The following is a 27,500-nucleotide window of genomic DNA, read 5'->3' as shown; positions in this document are numbered from 1 at the left end:
TGTGTCCCAACATGTGTGTGTGTCACAACATGTGTGTGTGTCCCAACATGTGTGTGTGTCCCAACATGTGTGTGTGTCCCAACATGTGTGTGTGTCCCAACATGTGTGTGTGTCCCAACATGTGTGTGTGTCCCAACATGTGTGTGTGTCCCAACATGTGTGTGTGTCACAACATGTGTGTGTGTCCCAACATGTGTGTGTGTCCCAACATGTGTGTGTGTCCCAACATGTGTGTGTGTCCCAACATGTGTGTGTGTCCCAACATGTGTGTGTGTCCCAACATGTGTGTGTGTCCCAACATGTGTATGTGTCCCAACATGTGTGTGTGTCCCAACATGTGTGTGTGTCCCAACATGTATGTGTGTCCCAACATGTGTGTGTGTCCCAACATGTGTGTGTGTCCCAACATGTGTGTGTGTCCCAACATGTGTGTGTGTCCCAACATGTGTGTGTGTTACAACATGTGTGTGTGTCACAACATGTGTGTGTGTTACAACATGTGCGTGTGTCCCAACATGTGTGTGTGTCCCAACATGTGTATGTGTTACAACATGTGTGTGTGTCCCAACATGTGTGTGTGTCACAACATGTGTGTGTGTTACAACATGTGTGTGTGTCACAACATGTGTGTGTGTCACAACATGTGTGTGTGTTACAACATGTGTGTGTGTCACAACATGTGTGTGTGTTACAACATGTGTGTGTATCACAACATGTGTATGTGTTACAACATGTGTGTGTATCACAACATGTGTATGTGTTACAACATGTGTGTGTGTCCCAACATGTGTGTGTGTTACAACATATGTGTGTGTTACAACATGTGTGTGTGTCCTAACATATGTGTGTGTTACAACATGTGTGTGTGTCCCAACATGTGTGTGTGTTACAACATGTGTGTGTGTCCCAACATGTGTGTGTGTTACAACATGTGTGTGTGTCCCAACATGTGTATGTGTTACAACATATGTGTGTGTCCCAACATGTGTGTGTGTCCCAACATGTGTGTGTGTTACAACATATGTGTGTGTCCCAACATGTGTATGTGTTACAACATATGTGTGTGTCCCAACATGTGTATGTGTTACAACATGTGTGTGTGTCACAACATGTGTATGTGTTACAACATGTGTGTGTGTCCCAACATGTGTGTGTGTCCCAACATGTGTGTGTGTCCCAACATGTGTGTGTGTCCCAGCATGTGTGTGTGTCACAACATGTGTGTGTGTTACAACATGTGTGTGTATCACAACATGTGTATGTGTTACAACATGTGTGTGTGTCCCAACATGTGTGTGTGTTACAACATGTGTGTGTATCACAACATGTGTATGTGTTACAACATGTGTGTGTATCACAACATGTGTATGTGTTACAACATGTGTGTGTGTCCCAACATGTGTGTGTGTTACAACATATGTGTGTGTTACAACATGTGCGTGTGTCACAACATGTGTGTGTGTCCCAACATGTGTGTGTGTCCCAACATGTGTGTGTGTTACAACATGTGCGTGTGTCCCAACATGTGTGTGTGTCCCAACATGTGTATGTGTTACAACATGTGTATGTGTTACAACATGTGTGTGTGTCCCAGCATGTGTGTGTGTCCCAATATGTGTGTGTGTCCTAACATGTGTGTGCGTTACAACATGTGTGTGTGTCCCAGCATGTGTGTGTGTCCCAACATGTGTGTGTGTCCCAACATGTGTGTGTGTTACAACATGTGCGTGTGTCCCAACATGTGTGTGTGTCCCAACATGTGTATGTGTTACAACATGTGCGTGTGTCCCAACATGTGTGTGTGTCCCAACATGTGTATGTGTTACAACATGTGTGTGTGTCCCAGCATGTGTGTGTGTCCCAACATGTGTGTGTGTCCCAACATGTGCGTGTGTCCCAACATGTGTGTGTGTCCCAACATGTGTATGTGTTACAACATGTGTGTGTGTCCCAGCATGTGTGTGTGTCCCAACATGTGTGTGTGTCCTAACATGTGTGTGCGTTACAACATGTGTGTGTGTCCCAGCATGTGTGTGTGTTACAACATATGTGTGTGTGTCCCAGCATGTGTGTGTGTTACAACATGTGTGTGTGTCCCAGCATGTGTGTGTGTTACAACATGTGTGTGTGTCCCAGCATGTGTGTGTGTTACAACATATGTGTGTGTCCCAGCATGTGTGTGTGTTACAACATGTGTGTGTGTCCCAGCATGTGTGTGTGTTACAACATGTGTGTGTGTCCCAGCATGTGTGTGTGTTACAACATGTGTGTGTGTCCCAGCATGTGTGTGTGTTACAACATATGTGTGTGTCCCAGCGACGCACACGCGTGAAGCGAAGGTGAAAATCCCGGCGTTCAGCACAAACGCTGCTCGCCGTCATGTGTCTCCTGAGTCTCTCCTCACTAATTACCCGGCGCTCTTTCATTCCATTTTACTGCTGGAATTAAGCGCCGACGGAGGCGTGGAGATCATTACGATGTGTGATTAAGTCGCATTCAATTAGTTTCTACAAACAATTTAATTGATGCGCAGATAGAATTAACAGAAGGTGATTGTGTGGCTCGGCTGACTGCGAAATTAAAGCTGCTCGTCTTCGCTCGTCGTCTGCGCTCGACTGCTCGGCTCAAGCTGTTTCCTGTTAATGCTGCGCTCACTTCCTCCCGGAGCGTCAACACGTGTGCGGACCGCGACCCTCGACGAGTGGCGTCACCGCTGGGATGAGACGTCAAAGTTTGTTTATCAACAAACGTTTGTTCGAAAGAAATGTTTTTATATTTTTCAATTCGAGATAAAAAACATCTTTCAGTCGATCATGTGACACCGACAGTCATGTGATCATCATGAAGGTCATGTGACTGTTGGTCATGGGAACAGTCACATGACCAACAGTCACATGACCTTCATGACAGAGGCGTGTCAGGATTTTTCATTGTCGTCACAAAAACCCGATGTTTGTGACGACAGAAGAACTTGTGTTTGTTGTTCTGGTGCTGATCGTTGAGCAGACGTCGCACACGCGTGTGCTTCAGACCGGACAGGATGTTGCGTGTGCAGCCGCACACGCGTGCTCTGAGGTTAAGACGAGGTGTTAAGTCGAGTATTAGCGACGCAGCAGGAGCGACAGAGATGGACGAGCTTCCGATGATGGAGCGACGACAACATTAGAAACACACGAGCAGAACCACATCCATTAGTTGATGATCACAACAGGAGGGTCATTGAGACCCACACACACACACACACACACACACACACACTGACGTCCACTGTCACACACACACAAGGAGATAATGAGACACACACACACCTTCACGCACACACACACAGTAACGTCCACTGTCACACACACACGAGGAGATAATGAGACACACACACGTGCACGCACACACCTTTACACACACACCCCCACACACACTCACACACACACACACACACACACACACACACACACACACACACACCTTTACACACACGTGCACATCTTTACACACACACCCTTAAACACACACCTTTACACACACACACTCACACACACACACACACACACACACACACACACACACCTTTACACACACGTGCACGCACACACCTTTACACACACACACCCCCACACACTCACACCTTTACACACACACACACACACACACTCACACACACACACACACACTCACACACACACACACACACACACACACACCTTTACACACACGTGCACGCACACACCTTTGCACACACACCCCCACACATCTTTACACAAACACACACACACACACACACACACACACACACTCACACACACACACCTTTACACACACACACACACACACACACTCACACACACACACACACACCTTTACACACACGTGCACGCACACATATATAAACACACACATGCATATATATTAACACACACACCCTTACACACACACCTTTACACACACACACACACACACACACACATGTATAAACACACACATACACTATAGGACTCACATGTAGGCTGGGGTGATACGTCAAGACGCCGTTATCACACAGACACACACATGTACACACACATATATAAACACACACACACACACATGTACACACACAGACACACACATGTATAAACACACACACACACTATAGGACTCACATGTAGGCTGGGGTGATAAGTCAAGACGCCGTTATCACACAGACACACACATGTACACACACATATATAAACACACACACACACACATGTACACACACAGACACACACATGTATAAACACACACTATAGGACTCACATGTAGGCTGGGATGATACGTCAAGACGCCGTTATCACACAAAGTGACATATTTCTTCTTCCACTCCTTGTTCAAGGACTTGCCGCTTCGTTTCAGGAGGATCCCCTGAAACACAACACACTTGATGAGCTTCATGTACACATCAGCTGTGACATCACACACACACGCACACGCACACACACACACACACACACACACACACACACACACACACACACACACACACACACACACACACACACACACACACACACACACACACACACGTCAACATCACTAACATAATCATCAATTACAGACACACAAGTGTGATTACTGTGATCACACTTCTTATGATGACACACACACACACAAACAATCACACAATCATACAAAAATGAAAACAGACGCACAATCACACACACCTTCAGTGAGTGTTTGACTGGAGTACCCGGAGTAAAGCGAGCACACAAACCAAAGACACTAAAGACAATAGAATCTGGTGGAGGGTTCTGAGGCGTCAATCATATTTAAGGAGCTGCTCCCCTGAACCCTGAACCCCTGAAGACCTGATCATCCAGGATTAGGATTGTGATCCTCTTCAAAGTCTTCCCTCTCGGCCTCTTATCTCCAGGTAACAAAGCAGCTTCACTGCTGGAGGCGACGAAGGCTGCTGAGCGTCCGGAGGCTCTTGTGTGAGGAGGTCCGGGGGGTCCAGGGGGTCCCGGGGGTTAATGAGGGATTAGCAGAGTCACATGTTTGTGCTTTTATAGCCGAGCAGCAGTTCAATGAGATCCGTTTGAGTGTCGGTTCTGATCCCTATTAACACCTCAGGAAGGACGACCCCGTGACCCCGACTGTTGGCCGACAATCAACCTAATCCTGGTCTGATGCCCTCAGAGGGTTTCATGTGAGACTTTACTGACGCATGTGAGACTTTACTGACACATGTGAGACTTTACTGATAAATATGAAGACTTTACTGATACATATGAAGACTTTACTGATAAATATGAAGACTTTACTGATACATATGAAGACTTTACTGACACATGTGAGACTTTACTGATAAATATGAAGACTTTACTGATACATATGAAGACTTTACTGATAAATATGAAGACTTTACTGACACATGTGAGACTTTACTGATAAATATGAAGACTTTACTGACACATGTGAGACTTTACTGATAAATATGAAGACTTTACTGATACATATGAAGACTTTACTGATAAATATGAAGACTTTACTGATAAATATGAAGACTTTACTGATAAATATGAGACTTTACTGATAAATATGACGACTTTACAGACACATGTGAGACTTTACTGATAAATATGAAGACTTTACTGATAAATATGAGACTTTACTGATAAATATGAAGACTTTACTGACACATGTGAGACTTTACTGATACATGTGAGACTTTACTGATACATATGAAGACTTTACTGATACATGTGAGACTTTACTGACACATGTGAGCCTTTACTGACACATGTGAGACTTTACTGATAAATATGAAGACTTTACTGATACATATGAAGACTTTACTGATACATATGAAGACTTTACTGATACATATGAAGACTTTACTGATACATATGAAGACTTTACTGATACATATGAAGACTTTACTGATACATATGAAGACTTTACTGATAAATATGAAGACTTTACTGATACATATGAAGACTTTACTGATACATATGAAGACTTTACTGATACATATGAAGACTTTACTGATAAATATGAAGACTTTACTGATACATATGAAGACTTTACTGATACATATGAAGACTTTACTGATAAATATGAAGACTTTACTGATACATATGAAGACTTTACTGATACATATGAAGACTTTACTGATACATTCAAGACTTTACTGATAAATATGAAGACTTTACAGATACATGTGAGACTTTACTGATAAATATGAAGACTTTACTGACACATGTGAGACTTTACTGATAAATATGAAGACTTTACTGATACATGTGAAGACTTTACTGATAAATATGAAGACTTTACTGACACATGTGAGACTTTACTGATAAATATGAAGACTTAACTGACACATGTGAAGACTTTACTGATAAATATGAAGACTTTACTGACACATGTGAGACTTTACTGATAAATATGAAGACTTAACTGACACATGTGAGACTTTACTGATAAATATGAAGACTTTACTGACACATGTGAGACTTTACTGACACATGTGAGACTTTACTGATAAATATGAAGACTTTACTGATACATGTGAAGACTTTACTGATACATATGAAGACTTTACTGACACATGTGAGACTTTACTGATAAATATGAAGACTTAACTGACACATGTGAGACTTTACTGATAAATATGAAGACTTTACTGATACATGTGAAGACTTTACTGATAAATATGAAGACTTTACTGATAAATATGAAGACTTTACTGATACATATGAGACTTTACTGAGACATATGAGACTTTACTGATAAATATGAAGACTTTACTGATAAATATGAAGACTTTACTGATACATATGAGACTTTACTGAGACATATGAGACTTTACTGATAAATATGAAGACTTTACTGATAAATATGAAGACTTTACTGATACATATGAGACTTTACTGACACATATGAGACTTTACAGATACATGTGAGACTTTACTGATACATGTGAGACTTTACTGATAAATATGAAGACTTTACTGATAAATGTGAGACTTTACTGACACATGTGAGACTTTACTGATAAATATGAAGACTTTACTGATACATATGAGACTTTACTGATAAATATGAAGACTTTACTGACACATATGAGACTTTACTGACACATATGAGACTTTACTGATAAATATGAAGACTTTACTGATAAATATGAATACTTTACTGATACATGTGAGACTTTACTGACACATATGAGACTTTACTGATACATATGAGACTTTACTGATAAATATGAAGACTTTACTGATAAATGTGAGACTTTACTGACACATGTGAGACTTTACTGATACATATGAAGACTTTACTAATACATATGAGACTTTACTGATAAATATGAAGACTTTACTGACACATATGAGACTTTACTGACACATGTGAGACTTTACTGATACATATGACGACTTTACTGATACATGTGAGACTTTACTGACACATGTGAGACTTTACTGATACATATGAAGACTTTACTGATACATATGAAGACTTTACTGATACATGTGAGACTTTACTGACACATGTGAGACTTTACTGATACATGTGAGACTTTACTGACACATATGAAGACTTTACTGATACATGTGATACTTTTCTATTACATGTGAGACTTTTCTAATACATATGAAGACTTTACTGATAAATATGAAGACTTTACTGATACATGTGAAGACTTTACTGATACATGTGAGACTTTACTGATACATTCGAGACGTTACTGATAAATATGAAGACTTTACTGATACATATGAGACTTTACTGATACATGTGAGACTTTACTGATACATGTGAAGACTTTACTGATACATGTGAAGACTTTACTGATACATATGAGACTTTACTGATAAATATGAAGACTTTACTGATACATGTGAGACTTTACTGATACATGTGAGACTTTACTGATACATGTGAAGACTTTACTGATACATGTGAAGAGTTTACTGATACATATGAGACTTTACTGATAAATATGAAGACTTTACTGATACATGTGAGACTTTACTGATACATGTGAGACTTTACTGATACATGTGAGACTTTTCTGATACATGTGAGACTTTACTGATACATGTGAGACTTAACTGATACATGTGAGACTTTACTGATACATTCGAGACTTTACTGATAAATATGAAGACTTTACTGATAAATATGAAGACTTAACTGATACATGTGAAGACTTTACTGACACATATGAGACTTTACTGATAAATATGAAGACTTTACTGATACATGTGAAGACTTTACTGATACATGTGAGACTTTACTGATACATAGGAAGACTTTCCTGATACATTCGAGACTTTACTGATACATGTGAGACTTTACTGATACATTCGAGACTTTACTGATACATGTGAGACTTTACTGATACGTGTGAGACTTTACTGATACATGTGAGACTTTACTGATACATGTGAGACTTTACTGACACATATGAGACTTTACTGATAAATATGAAGACTTTACTGATACATGTGAAGACTTTACTGATACATGTGAGACTTTACTGATACATAGGAAGACTTTCCTGATACATGTGAGACTTTTCTGATACATTCGAGACTTTACTGATACATGTGAGACTTTACTGATACATTCGAGACTTTACTGATACATGTGAGACTTTACTGATACGTGTGAGACTTTACTGATACATGTGAGACTTTACTGATACATGTGAGACTTTACTGATACATGTGAGACTTTACTGATACATAGGAAGACTTTCCTGATACATGTGAGACTTTTCTGATACATTCGAGACTTTACTGATACATGTGAGACTTTAATGATACATTCGAGACTTTACTGATACATGTGAGACTTTACTGATACATTCGAGACTTTACTGATACATGTGAGACTTTACTGACACATATGAGACTTTACTGATAAATATGAAGACTTTACTGATACATGTGAAGACTTTCCTGATACATGTGAGACTTTTCTGATACATTCGAGACTTTACTGATACATGTGAGACTTTACTGATACATTCGAGACTTTACTGATACATGTGAGACTTTACTGATACATTCGAGACTTTACTGATACATGTGAGACTTTACTGATACGTGTGAGACTTTACTGATACATGTGAGACTTTACTGATACATGTGAGACTTTACTGATACATTCGAGACTTTACTGATACATAGGAAGACTTTCCTGATACATGTGAGACTTTTCTGATACATTCGAGACTTTACTGATACATGTGAGACTTTACTGATACATTCGAGACTTTACTGATACATGTGAGACTTTACTGATACATTCGAGACTTTACTGATACATGTGAGACTTTACTGATACGTGTGAGACTTTACTGATACATGTGAGACTTTACTGATACATGTGAGACTTTACTGATACATGTGAGACTTTACTGATACATTTGAGACTTTACTGATACATGTGAGACTTTACTGATACGTGTGAAGGCTTTACTGATACATGTGAGACTTTACTGATACGTGTGAAGGCTTTACTGATACACGTGAGACTTTACTGATACATATGACGACTTTACTGATACATGTGAGACTTTACTGATACATGTGAGACTTTACTGATACATGTGAGACTTTACTGATACATTTGAGAGTTGACTGATACATGTGAGGCTTTACTGATACATTCGAGACTTTACTGATACATGTGAGACTTTACTGACACATATGAGACTTTACTGATAAATATGAAGACTTTACTGATACATGTGAAGACTTTCCTGATACATGTGAGACTTTTCTGATACATTCGAGACTTTACTGATACATGTGAGACTTTACTGATACATTCGAGACTTTACTGATACATGTGAGACTTTACTGATACATTCGAGACTTTACTGATACATTCGAGACTTTACTGATACGTGTGAGACTTTACTGATACATGTGAGACTTTACTGATACATGTGAGACTTTACTGATACATGTGAGACTTTACTGATACATTCGAGACTTTACTGATACATAGGAAGACTTTCCTGATACATGTGAGACTTTTCTGATACATTCGAGACTTTACTGATACATGTGAGACTTTACTGATACATTCGAGACTTTACTGATACATGTGAGACTTTACTGATACATTCGAGACTTTACTGATACATGTGAGACTTTACTGATACGTGTGAGACTTTACTGATACATGTGAGACTTTACTGATACATGTGAGACTTTACTGATACATGTGAGACTTTACTGATACATTTGAGACTTTACTGATACATGTGAGACTTTACTGATACGTGTGAAGGCTTTACTGATACATGTGAGACTTTACTGATACGTGTGAAGGCTTTACTGATACATGTGAGACTTTACTGATACATATGACGACTTTACTGACACATGTGAGACTTTACTGATACATGTGAGACTTTACTGATACATGTGAGACTTTACTGATACATTCGAGACTTTACTGATACATGTGAGACTTTACTGATACATATGAAGACTTTACTGATACATGTCAGACTTTACTGATACATGTCAGAGTTTACTGATACATGTCAGACTTTACTGATACATGTGAGACTTTACTGTTACATGTGAGACTTTGCTGATACATGTGAGAGTTTACTGATACATGTGAGACTTTACTGATTCATGTGAGACTTTTCTGATACATTCAAGACTTTTCTGATACATTCGAGACTTTACTGATACATTCGAGACTTTACTGATACATGTCAGACTTTACTGATAAATGTGAGACTTTACTGATACATATGAAGACTTTTCTGATACATGTGAGACTTTACTGATACATATGAAGACTTTACTGATACATATGAAGACTTTACTGATACATGTGAAGACTTTACTGATTCATGTGAGACTTTACTGATACATGTGAGACTTTACTGATACATGTGAGACTTTTCTGATACATTCGAGACTTTACTGATACATGTGAGACTTTACTGATACATGTCAGACTTTACTGATACATGTGAGACTTTACTGATACATATGAAGACTTTACTGATACATGTGAGACTTTACTGATACATGTGAGACTTTACTGATACATGTGAGACTTTACTGATACATATGAAGACTTTACTGATACATGTGAGACTTTACTGATACATGTGAAGACTTTACTGATACATGTGAGACTTTCCTGATACATATGAAGACTTTACTGATACATGTGAGACTTTACTGATACATTCGAGACTTTACTGATACATGTGAGACTTTACTGATACGTGTGAGACTTTACTGATACATGTGAGACTTTACTGATACGTGTGAGACTTTACTGATACATGTGAGACTTTACTGATACATGTGAGACTTTACTGATACATGTGATACTTTACTGATACATTCGAGACTTTACTGATACATTCGAGACTTTACTGATACATGTGAGACTTTACTGATACATATGAGACTTTACTGATATATGTGAGACTTTACTGATACATGTGAGACTTTACTGATACATGTGAGACTTTACTGATACATGTGAGACTTTACTGATACATGTGAGACTTTACTGATACATGTCAGACTTTACTGATACATTTGAGACTTTACTGATACATATGAGACTTTACTGATACATGTGAGACTTTACTGATACATGTGAGACTTTACTGATACATGTGAAGACTTTACTGATACATGTGAAGACTTTCCTGATACATGTGAGACTTTACTGATACATGTGAAGACTTAACTGATACATGTGAAGACTTTTCTGATACATGTGAAGACTTTCCTGATACATGTGAAGACTTTACTGATACATGTGAAGACTTTCCTGATACATGTGAAGACTTTCCTGATACCTGTGAAGACTTTCCTGATACATGTGAAGACTTAACTGATACATGTGAAGACTTTTCTGATACATGTGAAGACTTTCCTGATACATATGAAGACTTTCCTGATACATGTGAAGACTTTACTGATACATGTGAAGACTTTCCTGATACATGTGAAGACTTTCCTGATACCTGTGAAGACTTTACTGATACATGTGAAGACTTTCCTGATACATATGAAGACTTTCCTGATACATATGAAGACTTTTCTGATACATATGAAGACTTTACTGATACATGTGAAGACTTTACTGATACATGTGAGACTTTCCTGATAATGAGTCAATAGTCTGAAACGTCTCTGGGTATTTCCTACTGTTGCTACTCTATTGATTTATGCTTGTTGTACTTTTTCATTCGGTTTCAATAACAATATCAAACTCAACGAGTAAAAACATTCATTTTGATCAATTTTACTTCAATGATAAAATGAAAGAGATTCAAAGTTTTTTCGTCTCAAAATCTTTCAACAAAAGAAACTTAAACAGATTCAATATTTTCTCATGAAACTGAAATAAACACATTCTTGCAGAAAAGAGACTTTTCTTCTGATCCAAGAGTCTCTGTCCTCGGTCTGCCCTGAGACTTCCCCCCACGTGGTTCCTTAAAGGTCTCTGTCGTCTTGTGGATTCACACAGATCTGCACTGGGGGTCTAAAGTGAGTGGAAGATCTACTATGATGTTTTGAGGAGAAAAACATCCGATCGATGGAAACACTTTTGTTCCGTCGGCTCGCGATCGCTGCTCGTCCTGATGGATGGCGAGCGACTCACGGCTCGTAAATGAGTCAATAAGAAGCGGCTCTTTAAGAGTCTCTAATCACGGCGGGTCAGTGAGGCGGGGTCCGGGGGGCCGGCGGCCATCTTTGCATGTTTACAAGTAAATATTGTGTTGATCTGCTGGAGCGTTTAGGATCTATAGCTGGATCAGGAGATTCATCAGCATCGACCGTCTGTGTCGACCATTATTATCACGTGTCTTTACACACACATGCACACACACACACACTCACACTCACACTCACACTCACACACTCACACTCACACACACACACACACACACACACACACACACACACTCATACACACTCACACACACACACACACTCACACACAAACTCACGCACACACACACACACATTCACACACGCATACACACCGTGACACAAGCAGGTTGTCATCCGTACAATTGTCACATCTACACACGAGATACAATCTTCTGTCCTTTGTTGATGCGTCCCAGGAAATATTCTTTGTGTGTCTGTGTGTATATATATATATATATACATATATATATATATACATATATATATATATATATATATATATATATATATATATGTGTGTGTGTTTGTGTGTGTGCAATAAACACACTAGTTGTAAGTTAAAACTCAACAATAAGTGTATTGTTTCTCTTTGCGTTTAGAGTGTGTGTGTGTGCGTGTGTGTGTTGTGGGGGGGGGGGTTGTTTGGCCTGATTGGCCTGTTTGTGTGTTTAGAGTGTTTTTGGGGGATCGTTTGTCCTGTGTGTGTGTGTGTGTGTGTGTGTGTGTGTGTGTGTGAGTTTGTGTGTGTGTGTGCGTGTGTGTGAGTTTGTGTGTGTGTAGCGGGGGATCGTCGGGCCTGATGTGTGTGTGCATGTGTGCGTGCGTGCGTGCGTGTGTGTGTGTGTGTGTGTGTGTAATTAAGCTCACATTGTCTCTGATCTTGTTGTTCAATAAACGTCAAGATTCTTAAAGTCTTTGTAGATAAAAGTCTTTGTTATTTGATCTTATCAACGATGCCTTGAGTGACACACACACTCACACACACACACTCACACACACACACTCACACTCACACATGCACGCACGCACACACACACACACACCTTGACACATGATTGACATGAATTTCACGAGTTTAATCATGAGCGACAATATATTAAATACACTTTATTACAAAGTAATTAAATAATAATTGATTACAAAATTATTAAATAATGGTTTATTACAAAGTTATTAAATAATGATTATTACAAAGTTATTAAATAATGATTTATTACAAAGTTATTAAATAATGATTTATTACAACGTTATTAAATAATGATTTATTATAAAATTATTAAATAATGATTTATTACAAAGTTATTAAATAATGATTTATTATAAAATTATTAAATAATGATTTATTACAAAATTATTAAATAATGATTTATTACAAAGTTATTAAATAATGATTATTACAAAGTTATTAAATAATGATTTATTACAAAGTTATTAAATAATGATTTATTACAAAGTTATTAAATAATGATTTATTACAAAGTTATTAAATAATGATTTATTATAAAATTATTAAATAATGATTTATTACAAAGTTATTAAATAATGATTTATTATAAAATTATTAAATAATGATTTATTACAAAGTTATTAAATAATGATTTATTACAAAGTTATTAAATAATGATTTATTACAAAGTTATTAAATAATGATTTATTACAAAGTTATTAAATAATGATTTATTATAAAATTATTAAATAATGATTTATTACAAAATTATTAAATAATGATTTATTACAAAGTTATTAAATAATGATTTATTACAAAGTTATTAAATAATGATTTATTATAAAATTATTAAATAATGATTTATTACAAAGTTATTAAATAATGATTTATTATAAAATTATTAAATAATGATTTATTACAAAGTTATTAAATAATGATTTATTACAAAGTTATTAAATAATGATTTATTATAAAATTATTAAATAATGATTTATTACAAAGTTATTAAATAATTCCAGGTGAAGAAAAATCAAACTATGAGTGTTTATGTTAATAAACTATTTTATCTCGTTTAATTTATTCATCAAATATTATTGACAAACATAACTTATTAATAATAATAACAATCATAATGATAACAATTGTTGTTATTATTATAGAATATTTTGGGTTGTTTTATTATCGGCGCGTCATGGATTTCTGCGATTCATGTTAAGCTGCTGCCATCTAGTGGCCAAACTGAAGAAGAGACTTGAGCTAAAAACAAACAAATAATGATAAATAAACAACGTTTACACACAACATGCTCATGTTATTAAATCACAGCAATGAAGTTGTATTTTAATATCAAATACATTGGAGAACATTTATAAAGAAACACTTCAAATAAACAATAATTGTAGAAAAACATATAAATCTTCATAAAACATGAACGAGTCGATCGAACCATTAAATCATATCTTCATGAACGAATCAAGAGTTTGTTAAACCTGATGAAAGTTTAACTGTCAATCAAAACGATCAAATATTTCAACAGGACGAAGGTTGTTGGTTCACTTCCAGCTCCAGCTTGTTTGTTTACTCCGGGTACTCCAGTTTCCTCCCACAGTTCAAACACATACTGAGGTTGATCAACTTGCCTCTCACCCAGGGTAGCTGGGACTCCAGCTAAGACCGACGAAACCTTCACTCACCTGAGGCCGTGAGAGGTGAGGGGGCGGAGCTTAAGACTCACCTGCTTGATGGGAATGGCTCGTCCGCTGCCTATGCTGTCGGTTTTACTGTCGACCGTCTTCGCTTGTTCGCTCGCTTTCCTCGACTGCAAGAAAACAAGAGAGTGAGTCAGCGAGGAGACACGTGTGTGTGTGTGTGAGTGTGTGTGTGTGTGTGTGTGTGTGTGAGTGTGTGAGGCAAACTTGCAAAAACAAAAGTGATAAAAGAAGCGTCGACAGACAAGCAGACCAGCAGCACGAACAGCAGGAACACCGACGTGCAAGTAGGAAATCAAAAGACCAAACCAAGACCACGAGATCAACACAGACGACACATCGAGTCATGACTCAGCCCTGAAACCATCCAGTCCTTCCGGGTCGCGGCCCCACGACCTGCAGGGTCGCGAGAGGCGCTCAGTTCATGGCACACACACACACACACTCAAAGGAAGGAAGAGTTATTGCTGCTGCGCCGCCACCTGTGACACCTGAGGACGAGCAGGTTAGAGGGTCGAGGCCCGACAGGAAGCAGGAAGTAGAGCAGTCACCACAGACGCACCCAGAGATGTTTCCAAGAGTTTATTTCTTCAGGATGACTTGAGCTTCTATACAGACACCATACAAAGCAAGTCACGAGTCACTTCAAAATATCAACATTGCAGTTCCATCAAAGTATAGACGCCTCGTCCAGCGCGAGCACAACACGAGATACAGCAGATACCAGGACGAGAACCCATGAGCCGAACATTCACGTCGCTGAGCTTTTATGAAGGCCTTCATAAAACTAGTCTAACGACAGCGTTTCACCAAAGAAAAGAGAAAAGAAGAGAATCCTTGAGTCCGGACGAGATGAAGAGTCCGTCGGTCCAACATGTGTGAGTGTGTGACGAGCGATGCTTCCTCAACCTCCCTCTAGCCTACGCTCTGAGAACCACTGTCTCCCTCTCCTCCCTCATCCCTCTCTCCCTCCAGCACTTTAAACCGTCCTCTAAGGAAGGAGTTGGAAAGCCCTTTTTGTTGACGAAAGGTTGGAAACAGAAGCACAAATCTGCAAAACAGTGTCATAACGTTATTATTCCGTAGCCGTACTTGAGAGACAGGATGGGATGAGCAACAGAACAACATCCATATATGAGGGCGGCTCTTAGAAAAGTTCTCTGTGCTTGTCGACACCAAAAGAGACAAAGTTACAAAAAAGTTATTGAACATGGAAGCGCTGGGAAAGAATTAGGTGTATTGTGCCGCCATCTAGTGGTGAGGGATGAGCATGACAACAGAAGGGATGAGCATTGAATCACAAGTTCATTCCAAAGAAGGAACACGAATGAGATGTTTCCTCTCAGACTGGCGCCCTCTGGTGGAGGTTTGAGTCCCGGTGTCACAAGGTTTTCTCCGTCTCGTGATCAAACTACTTACAAGCGTCAATGTCATGTCAAGACTCCCTCGCCTCCTCACCCGCCTCCCCCGCCCACCCTCGCCGGCGCCTCCTCAGAAGGTCATGAGCTGAAACTCTCGCTCCGCCTGCCACTCCGGCACCCACACCGGGTAGGTGGCGTGCTTGGCCTCCATGACGCGGACCGGGAGCGCGTCCTGGTGGACATGGTTAGTCACTACCTGGCGGGGAAGGAGGGAGACAACAGGGAGGAGCTAGAACAACAGGGAGGAGCTAGAACATCAGGGAGGAGCTAGAACATCAGGGAGGAGCTAGAACGTCAGCCGTCGCAGCCTCCAGAGCTGGAGTGATGGGAGAGGAGGAGGAGGAGGAGGAGGAGGAGGAGGAGGAGCAGAGATGAGGAGGAGAGGAGGAGCAGGGATGGAGGAGGAGGAGAGGAGGAGCAGGGATGGAGGGATGGAACTCTGAGGAGGACCAGAACATGACGGATCTCATGTAGCTCAACGTGTTGGTCGTCGAGTGACTCGAGTCGATCCGAACGGATGATTCGTTCAAGTGTGAAATAACTGTTTATATGTTTTATTGTATATTTATATATTTATACATATATATGTGGAACTAGTGTTCTTTATGTTTGAATCATTCATTCAGTTTTTATGTCTGTATTTGTGTCTTTTTAACACAAAATCAAAAGTTATCCTTCAAATAAAAACACAAGTTGTTTATTGTTCACAAATGTAAACAAATGAAAAGATAAAGACAATAATTCCATTCTTAAGGTTAAAAATGTTGGTTAAAGTAATATTTATCAGTTTCTGACTCAGTGGGATTCAAACTCTCCATTAAAGCCCCAAACAAGAGATCCAACATGTGATCTCTGGCTCCCCCGGTGTCAGACGAGCGTCACTGCCATGTGTCTGTTGCTGCGTATATATGATGAACGTTTGTTTGCGCGAGAAGAGAAAAACGATCGTCGGTTCAAAACCAGAGAGTGTTTTTGTCGACACCTGTGTTTAAATAAAGTTTGATTGACGCGTGTGAAGGTCAGTCATGAGGCTACATGAGATCAGTTCAGGTGAGAGGCTGAGTTCAGGAGGAGGGGCACCAGGTCACACATCACAGCTGTCAGGGCGGGGTCAGGGCGGGGTCAGGGCGGGGTCAAGGCGGGGTCAAGGCGGGCGCGAGGGTCTGCGGGTCAGATTTGGGTCGACTAGTTTTTCAGAGGCAACCGTGGCGTGAAAACAAAGTCTGGACATAAACGAGGGAAGAATGTTGAACTCAAATCCAATTGTTTACAAAAGTGCTCCACAGTGTTGATCTAAGTGACTCTGGCTTCGATTGGTCTGGCCTGCCCGTCGTCCTGACAACAGCGGCAGAGGCGCGCCCCCTGCTGGCGGAGTCTAGTAGTGCGAGTGGGTGTTGCTCTGCATCAGCTGTCGCACACTTACTGTGAAGATGTTGCTGCGACGCTTGGACTGTTTGCGCACCGGAGTCGGCGTGTTCGACGAGATCGGCTCGACACGCATCTCGCGCTGACCGATGCTCGGGGTCGACGGCACCGAGGACGAGTAGTCGCTGAACGCACCGCTGCCATTGGCCGACTGAGAGGGAGAGAGAGAGAGGGAGAGAGAGGGAGAGAGAGAGAGAGAGGGGAGAGAGAGAGAGAGAGAGAGAGAGGGAGAGGGAGAGAGAGAGAGAGAGAGGGAGAGAGAGAGAGAGAGAGAGAGAGGGAGGGAGAGAGAGAGAGAGGGAGAGGGAGAGGGAGAGGGAGATAGAGAGAGAGAGAGAGAGAGAGAAAGGGAGAGGAGGAGAGAGAGGGAGAGAGAGAGAGAGAGAAAAAGAAAGAGAGAGAGGAGAGAGAGGGAGGAGGAGAGGGAGAGAGTGAGGGAGAAAAGAGGGAGAGATGGAGGGAGAGAGAGGGAGGAGGAGAGGGAGAGAGTGAGAGAGAGAGGGAGAGAGAGGGAGGAGGAGAGGGAGAGAGTGAGGGAGAAAAGAGGGAGAGATGGAGGGAGAGAGAGGGAGGAGGAGAGGGAGAGAGTGAGGGAGAAAGGGAGGAGGAGAGGGAGAGAGTGAGGGAGAAAAGAGGGAGAGATGGAGGGAGAGGGAGGGAGGGAGGGAGAGGAGGAGAGAGAAAAAGAAAGAGAGAGAGAGGAGAGAGAGGGAGGGAGAGAGAGGAGAGGGAGAGAAAAAAAGAAAGAGAGAGAGAGGGAGAGAGAGAGAGGAGAGAGAGAGAGAGAAAAAGAAAGAGAGAGGAGAGAGAGAGAGGAGAGAGAGAGAAAAAAAGAAAGAGAGAGAGGGAGAGAGAGAGGAGAGAGAGGGAGAGAAAAAAGAATGAGAGAGAGAGAGAAGGAGGGAACAGAAGCAAACAGGATGATCAGTGGTTCCTGCGTCAGAGTGCGACCTGGAGTCTCACCTGGTTGAGATGAACGGCAGGAAGTGAAGCTGCAGGAACAGACGAGTGACTCGGTGAGTTGGGCAGAGACTTGCAGGGACCGATGGACAGTTGCTGCTTCTTCCTCAAGGCCACGACCTTCTGAGCCACTGCACATGAAGCACCTGAAGGTCAGGAACACACTCTGGCAGCTGAACCTCTGCAGGTCTACACACCGTCCTGGAAGACTCTCTCCACGTTGAGTCCGTAGGTGGAGCAGGTCTCGTAGTAGGTGCAGCGCTTCAGGTCGTTGGACAGCTTCCTGGCGCGAGAGTCGTCGATCACACGAGGGTTCGCCGCGCTGATGGCGTCTGCAACACCGGAGAACGACCCTTGACCTCTGGGTTTACGTAGAACTTCATTGATCCCTCAGGAGAATTGTTTGTGTGTTTGTTGTGTGTTTGTCGTGAAACAACTGATGGATATTAACTTCAAATAATCTTTATATCAATTGAATATAAACGTAAAGTTTCATAGAAACAAAGAGAAAAATAAACTGAATATAAAGAGATTATAAATATATAATAATAATAATAATAATAATAATAACAATAATAATAATAATAATAACAATAACAATAATAATAATAATAATAATTATAACAATAAAAATAATAATAACAATAAAAATAATAATAATAATAATAATAATAACAATAACAAGAATTATAACAATAACAATAATAATAATAACAATAAAAATAAAAATAACAATAACAATAATAACAATAACAATAAAAATAACAATAACAATAACAATAACAATAATAACAATAATAATAACAATAAAAATAACAATAACAATAACAATAATAACAATAAAAATAATAATAACAATAACAATAATAATAATAGTAATATTAATGATAATAATAATAATAATAATAGCAATAACAATAACAATAACAATAATAATAATAATAATAGTAATATTATTAATAATAATAATAATAATAATAATAATAATAGCAATAAAAATAAAAATAACAATAACAATAACAATAACAATAACAATAATCATCTAAAACCTTCATGCGTTGCTCAAGGGCAGCAGCTTCTGACCAACAGGTCACAGGAATGGATAAACAGATTTGAATAAACTTTATCGACACCTTGTGTTCCGACCAGAACCATCGGGACCTCGGCTGTGTTTCTGTAGCTGGAGAGACGCAGGAAGTAGTTGTAGACGGTCTGGAAGCTGATCTCGTCCTCCAGGCTGAAGACGAACACGACGGCGTCCACCCAGGCGGCAAACTGTGGACGAAACACACGACTCGCTGTCACGACACACACGGCTGAAGATCCTCATCACCTCAAAACTAGTATTATTATTGTTTTTTTTTTTTTTTTATTATATTATTATTGTTATTATTGTTATTATTATTAGAATTATCATTATTATTGTTATTATTACTATTATAACAATAATAATAATAATATTATTACATTTTTACTATTATTATTATTATTTATTATTACTATTATTATAATTTTATATTATATTAATATATTATTACTATTATTATTATATTATCACTATTATTTTATTATTATTACAATTATTATTATTACAATTATTATTATATATATATTATTACTATAACCATTATTATTATTATCATTATTAATATAATTATTATTTTTATTATTATTATTATATTATTACTATAACCATTATTATTATTATTAATATAATTATTATTTATTATTATTATTAATATAATTATTATTTTTATTATTATTATTAGTATTATTATTATTAATATAATAATAATAATAATTATTATTATTATTATTACACCTGCTCCAACAATCAACTTGTTTTCGTCACTTCCATGTAAACTTATTATAAAAACACTTTTATCTTCTTCACTTCTTACTGTGAATCAAACACACACTTTAATACATTAATGATAAATATTACATTAAATATTGAATCAACATTTTAAATTAATTAAAATAACATTCAACATTTACTGGTCTATTTTGTCCATTTCTAACCTAATATAGTTAATATAGTTAATATAGTTAATAAAGAGGAGAAACACAGAAGAGGTTAATGGAAATAAATGTTAAATAATCAAGAAAATATGTCAATATTGAACATAAAACAAATGTGTTTTTAAAACTTATTTGTGTCATTTAAAGTCATTTAAACAACAAAGTTAAACTGAATAACGAACACATTAAGAACTAATTTAATCTACTAACCTGATTAAAAATATATAAAAAACTGCTTCATGATTTGTTTTATGATTTTTATTTAATTATAAAAATAATCTTTAATGAAGTATTTTGTTTAAATTCAGTTTGAGAATGAAATCAACTAATTATAACCTTTTAAATGTAAATAAAAACATAAACAAACACACAATAACACCAACTTCAGTAAAAAAAAGTTCAACCAAACGACCACTAGAGGGCGGTGTGGCAACGTTACAGTTCAAGCAACAGCAGAAGAAACACGTTCTGTGTGAATGACGTCACGACTGAAGCTTCTACATCAGTTAATCAATAAATACATTATGACCACCTGTGCTGACGTCACTTGAGTGTAACTCCTCTGGTCCTCACGTGACAGCACATCGCTCGTTCACCACCAGAGGGCGCTAGAGCTCGAGCTCACTGAAGGTTTCTTCTCCAGGATCGATAAACTATCGATCAATTATCGATCGATCAATCGATTCTTCCAACATCAACATTCAGACAGTTTGAACTGTTTGAACTTTAGAATTTGATTTATATTCTAATCTTCACTGAGACACAGATTTATTCTTAAAAAGATAAATTAATATTAAATAATAACAAATTCAAGACATGAAATAATTTTAAACAGTGACAGTGACCTCATGACCTTGAGATGTTCCTCACCTGCAGCTCAGGTGGTCCTCCTTCATCTCTGATCAGCAGCAGGTAACTCTGTCCGTCGACCACGATTTCTTTCTTGAATCGACCGCCTGCGGAGGAAACAGGTGAGAGGAAGTGATGTCACAGCATGAAGACACAACTAACTTATAAACATCAACAGTTTCAGTGAAGAGATGAACAGAGTTAGCATCCTGAGCTAGCTCACATGCTAACAACACACCTGAGCTAGCTCACATGCTAACAACACACCTGAGCTAGCTCACATGCTAACAACACACCTGAGCTAGCTCACATGTTAACAACACACCTGAGCTAGCTCACATGCTAACAACACACCTGAGCTAGCTCACATGCTAACAACACACCTGAGCTAGCTCACATGCTAACAACACATCTGAGCTAGCTCACATGCTAACAACACACCTGAGCTAGCTCACATGCTAACAACACACCTGAGCTAGCTCACATGCTAACAACACACCTGAGCTAGCTCACATGCTAACAAGTGCTAATCACTCGTGTCATGTGACGTCATGTGATCACTCGTGTCATGTGACGTCCACAGGAGTCACGTGACTTGCAGGAGCTGCAGGTGCGACACAGATTGACTGGAACTCGTCACTTCCGTGACACGATGCTGAGCACAAGAGGATACACGAGTAAATGCTGAACCTTTGGTTTCACAAGAATCTCTGACACACATCACTGTTACCATAGCAACAGCCGTTACTTCTGCTGCAGGCTGAGAATGTTTGTCGTTCATCGTTTGAACCAAAACTACTTGTTTTTCTGATGAATCGTTTAATTTACAACAAACACCAACAACTGACTTAATCTGAGGAAGAATAAACAGATGATAAAAGTACTGACGTTACTAGTATAGACTCAACAATGTTGCTAATGTTGTCAATGATGCTAATGTTGCTAAATATGCTAATGTTGCTAATGTTGTTCATGTTGCTAATGTTGTTCATGTTGCTAATGTTGTTCACATTGCTAATGTTGCTAATGTTGTTCATGTTGCTAATGTTTTTCCACGTTGCTAATGTTGCTAATGTTGTTAATGATGCTAATGTTGTACATGTTGCTAATGTTGTTCATGTTGTTCATGTTGTTCATGTTGTTCATGTTGTTCATGTTGTTCATGTTGCTAATGTTGTTTATGTTGTATACGTTGTTCATGTTGTTAATGATGCTAACGATGCTAAGGTTGCTAAAGATGCTTATGTTGCTCAAGATACTAATGTTGCTAATGTTGTTAATGTTGCTAATGTTGTTCATGTTGCTAATGTTTCTAATGTTGTTCATGTTGCTAATGTTCAAGTTGTTCATGTTGTTCATGTTGTTCATGTTGTTCATGATGCTAATGATGCTAAGGTTCCTAAAGATGCTAATGTTGCTTAAGATGCTTATGTTGCTTATGTTGTTCATGTTGCTAATGTTGTTCATGTTGTTCATGTTGTTCATGTTGTTCATGTTGCTAATGTTGTTCATGTTGCTAATGTTGTTAGTGATGCTAAAGATGCTAATGATGCTAATGTTGTACATGTTTCTAATGTTGTTCATGTTGTTCATGTTGCTCATGTTGTTCATAGTGTTCATGTTGTTCATGTTGTTCATGTTGTTCATGTTGTACATGTTGTTCATGTTGTTCATGTTGTTCATGTTGCTAATGTTGTTCATGTTGCTAATGTTGTTAATGATGCTAAGGTTGCTTAAGATGCTAATGTTGCTAATGTTTTATGTTCCTAATGTTGTTCATGTTGCTAATGTTGTTTATGTTGTATATGTTGTTCATGTTGTTAATGATGCTAACGATGCTAAGGTTGCTAAAGATGCTTATGTTGCTCAAGATACTAATGTTGCTAATGTTGTTAATGTTGCTAATGTTGTTCATGTTGCTAATGTTTCTAATGTTGTTCATGTTGCTAATGTTCAAGTTGTTCAAGTTGTTCATGTTGTTCATGTTGTTCATGATGCTAATGATGCTAAGGTTCCTAAAGATGCTAATGTTGCTTAAGATGCTTATGTTGCTTATGTTGTTCATGTTGCTAATGTTGTTCATGTTGTTCATGTTGTTCATGTTGTTCATGTTGCTAATGTTGTTCATGTTGCTAATGTTGTTCATGTTGCTAATGTTGTTCATGTTGTTCATGATGCTAATGATGCTAAGGTTCCTAAAGATGCTAATGTTGCTTAAGATGCTTATGTTGCTTATGTTGTTCATGTTGCTAATGTTGTTCATGTTGTTCATGTTGTTCATGTTGCTAATGTTGTTCATGTTGCTAATGTTGTTAGTGATGCTCATGATGCTAAAGATGCTAATGCTGCTAATGTTGCTACCATACCTTCTGGTGACTCCTCCTGCACGTACGTTCCTGTCAAGTATCGATGCACCAGAGCAGACTTCCCGCTGGACAGATTTCCCACAATGCCCTGCAAATCAGAAGCAGAAGTTTAATGTTTTTATTATTGATTATTTCATGATGACTTTTAAATATTCAATGCTGTCAATCAACGAGAGAAACTTCTTTGATGTTTGATTCCTTCATGAGTTGAAATGTTTAAAACTAGATTAAATCATTTGTTAATTAAACTCTTCAAGTTAAACTACATTTAAAACTTTATCGAGAAATAATAATAATTCAAGTTAAAGTTTTGTTTAAATCTTTTATGTTTTTATTGCTCAAAAGTTTGTATCAAACATCGCTTTACTCAAGAAGTGTCAGTCAAAGGTCGTTGAGTCTGGTTTGAAGAAACTTCTCACAACAAAACACACAATAATGTGTCGTTTTCTTGAACTCTTTGAAATTTAAAGAACGAGATTTGATTCTTTATTTAACACAATTAACGTGATTTCAGTGTTTGGAGCTTTTCTGTGATTCGTTCGTTTCTAAAGCTTTGATCTACATGTCTTTGTTTGTTGAGCATCAAGATGTTAGCATAGCTTGTGTGTTGTTAGCATAGCTTGTGTGTTGTTAGCATAGCTTGTGTGTTGTCAGTGTAGCTTGTGTGTTGTCAGCGTAGCTTGTGTGTTGTTAGCATAGCTTGTGTGTTGTCAGCGTAGCTTGTGTGTTGTTAGCATAGCTTGTGTGTTGTTAGCATAGCTTGTGTGTTGTTAGAATAGCTTGTGTGTTGTCAGCGTAGCTTGTGTGTTGTTAGCAAAGCTTGTGTGTTGTTAGCATAGCTTGTGTGTTGTGAGCATAGCTTGTGTGTTGTGAGCATAGCTTGTGTGTTGTTAGCGTAGCTTGTGTGTTGTCAGCGTAGCTTGTGTGTTGTTAGCATAGCTTGTGTGTTGTTAGCATAGCTTGTGTGTTGTCAGCGTAGCTTGTGTGTTGTTAGCATAGCTTGTGTGTTGTCAGCGTAGCTTGTGTGTTGTTAGCATAGCTTGTGTGTGTTAGCATAGCTTGTGTGTTGTTAGCGTAGCTTGTGTGTTGTCAGCGTAGCTTGTGTGTTGTTAGCATAGCTTGTGTGTTGTTAGCATAGCTTGTGTGTTGTTAGCATAGCTTGTGTGTTGTCAGCGTAGCTTGTGTGTTGTCAGCATAGCTTTTGTGTTGTGAGCGTAGCTTGAGTGTAGTTGGCGTAGCTTAAATGTAGTTGGAGTAGCTTGTGTGTAGTTGGTGTAGCTTGAGTGTAGCTGGAGTGGCTTGAGTGTAGTTGGAGTAGCTTGTGTGTAGTTGGTGTAGCTTGAGTTTAGCTTGAGTGGCTTGAGTGTAGTTGGAGTAGCTTGTGTGTAGTTGGTGTAGCTTGAATGTAGTTGGTGTAGCTTGAGTGTAGTTGGAGTAGCTTGTGTGTTGTTAACGTAGCTTGTGTGTAGTTGGAGTAGCTTGTGTGTAGTTGGTGTAGCTTGAGTGTAGTTGGAGTAGCTTGTGTGTTGTTAACGTAGCTTGTGTGTAGTTGAAGTAGCTTGTGTGTAGTTGGAGTAGCTTGTGTATAGTTGGAGTGGCTTGTGTGTAGTTTGAGTAGCTTGTGTGTAGTTGGAGTAGCTTGTGTGTAGTTGGAATAGCGTGTGTGTTGTTAATGTAGCTTGTGTGTAGTTGGAGTAGCTTGTGTCCAGTTGGAGTAGCTTGTGTGTTGTTAATGTAGCTTGTGTGTAGTTGGAGTAGCTTGTGTATAGTTGGAGTGGCTTGTGTGTAGTTGGAGTAGCTTGTGTGTAGTTGGAGTAGCTTGTGTGTTGTTAATGTAGCTTCTGTGTAGTTGGAGTATCTTGTGTGTAGTTGGAGTAGCTTGTGTGTTGTTAATGTAGCTTGTGTGTTGTTAATGTAGCTTGTGTGTAGTTGGAGTAGCTAGTGTGTTGTTAATGTAGCTTGTGTGTTGTTAATGTAGCTTGTGTGTAGTTGGAGTAGCTTGTGTGTTGTTAATGTAGCTTGTGTGTAGTTGGAGTAGCTTGTGTGTAGTTGGAGTAGCTTGTGTGTAGTTGGAGTAGCTTGTGTGTTGTTGGAGTAGCTTGTGTGTAGTTGGAGTAGCTTGTGTGTTGTTAATGTAGCTTGTGTGTAGTTGGAGTAGCTTGTGTGTAGTTGGAGTAGCTTGTGTGTAGTTGGAGTAGCTTGTGTGTTGTTAATGTAGCTTGTGTGTAGTTGGAGTAGCTTGTGTGTTGTTAATGTAGCTTGTGTGTTGTTAATGTAGCTTGTGTGTAGTTGGAGTAGCTTGTGTGTTGTTAATGTAGCTTGTGTGTAGTTGGAGTAGCTTGTGTGTAGTTGGAGTAGCTTGTGTGTAGTGTAGTGTGCTCCACTTGTGTTCACTGAGACCAGGATGTGCGACTGTAGCCCAGATCTGTCACTCGTGGTCCGCCTCAGCTGCGTCTCCATGGCGACGGGTCATTAGAACAGGCCAGTAATTGTCTGTGATGCTAACGAACGACTCGCTGCTTTCATGACAACAACTGACAACAACTGACAACAACTGACAACAACTGACAACAACTGACAACAACTGACAACAACTGACAACAACTGACAACAACTGACAACAACTGACAACAACTGACAACAACTGACAACAACTCACCACTTTCAGTTCTGGCACCGAGCGACTCAACGTCCACTCCTGGCTGTTGACGAACGAGTCTGAGAGAAGAAGAAAGATTCACGTTATTTAAGTTTATTTATCTTCTCAACGTTATAAACACATTTATAAACACATTTATAAACACATTTAAAAACACATTTATAAACACATTTATAAACACAATTATAAACACATTTATAAACACATTTATAAACACATTTATAAACACATTTATAAACCAATGAAAACATCAAATAAATCACTTGTTTCAATGAAAACATTATGATATAAATCTATCTCATGAAATAAACAGGATTAACTAAAATATAGATTTTATTTCTTTTCATTTTACTCGTTTATTTCCTGCAATTTGTCACTTTTATCTTTTCACAATCGAAAAAGACTTGAAAGTAAAAGTAAATATTTAATGAAGGTCAAATAAAAAACATCAGTTTCAAGTTAAATA

General features: G+C 38.5%; 1 protein-coding gene across 1 annotated transcript in view; it reads right to left on the bottom strand.

Annotated features, from left to right (window-relative positions):
- agap3 (ArfGAP with GTPase domain, ankyrin repeat and PH domain 3) overlaps positions 1 to 27,500 on the bottom strand; it is a 114,418-nt gene that overhangs the window by 76,357 nt on the left and 10,561 nt on the right. The window contains exons 2-10 of the mRNA XM_087810675.1: positions 27,035 to 27,093; positions 24,376 to 24,463; positions 22,031 to 22,116; positions 20,272 to 20,413; positions 19,336 to 19,470; positions 19,142 to 19,269; positions 18,177 to 18,329; positions 15,359 to 15,442; positions 4,273 to 4,377 (exon numbers count right to left, since the gene is read on the bottom strand). Of these exons, the coding sequence (XP_087666801.1) occupies positions 4,273 to 4,377; positions 15,359 to 15,442; positions 18,177 to 18,329; positions 19,142 to 19,269; positions 19,336 to 19,470; positions 20,272 to 20,413; positions 22,031 to 22,116; positions 24,376 to 24,463; positions 27,035 to 27,093 (980 nt within the window). The remainder of the gene's footprint in view (positions 1 to 4,272; positions 4,378 to 15,358; positions 15,443 to 18,176; positions 18,330 to 19,141; positions 19,270 to 19,335; positions 19,471 to 20,271; positions 20,414 to 22,030; positions 22,117 to 24,375; positions 24,464 to 27,034; positions 27,094 to 27,500) is intronic.

Source organism: Callionymus lyra, chromosome 16 (assembly GCF_982586985.1).
Source record: "Callionymus lyra chromosome 16, fCalLyr1.hap1.1, whole genome shotgun sequence".
NCBI classification, from domain to species: Eukaryota; Metazoa; Chordata; class Actinopteri; order Syngnathiformes; family Callionymidae; genus Callionymus; species Callionymus lyra.
This window is presented reverse-complemented; position numbering and strand designations above follow the sequence as displayed.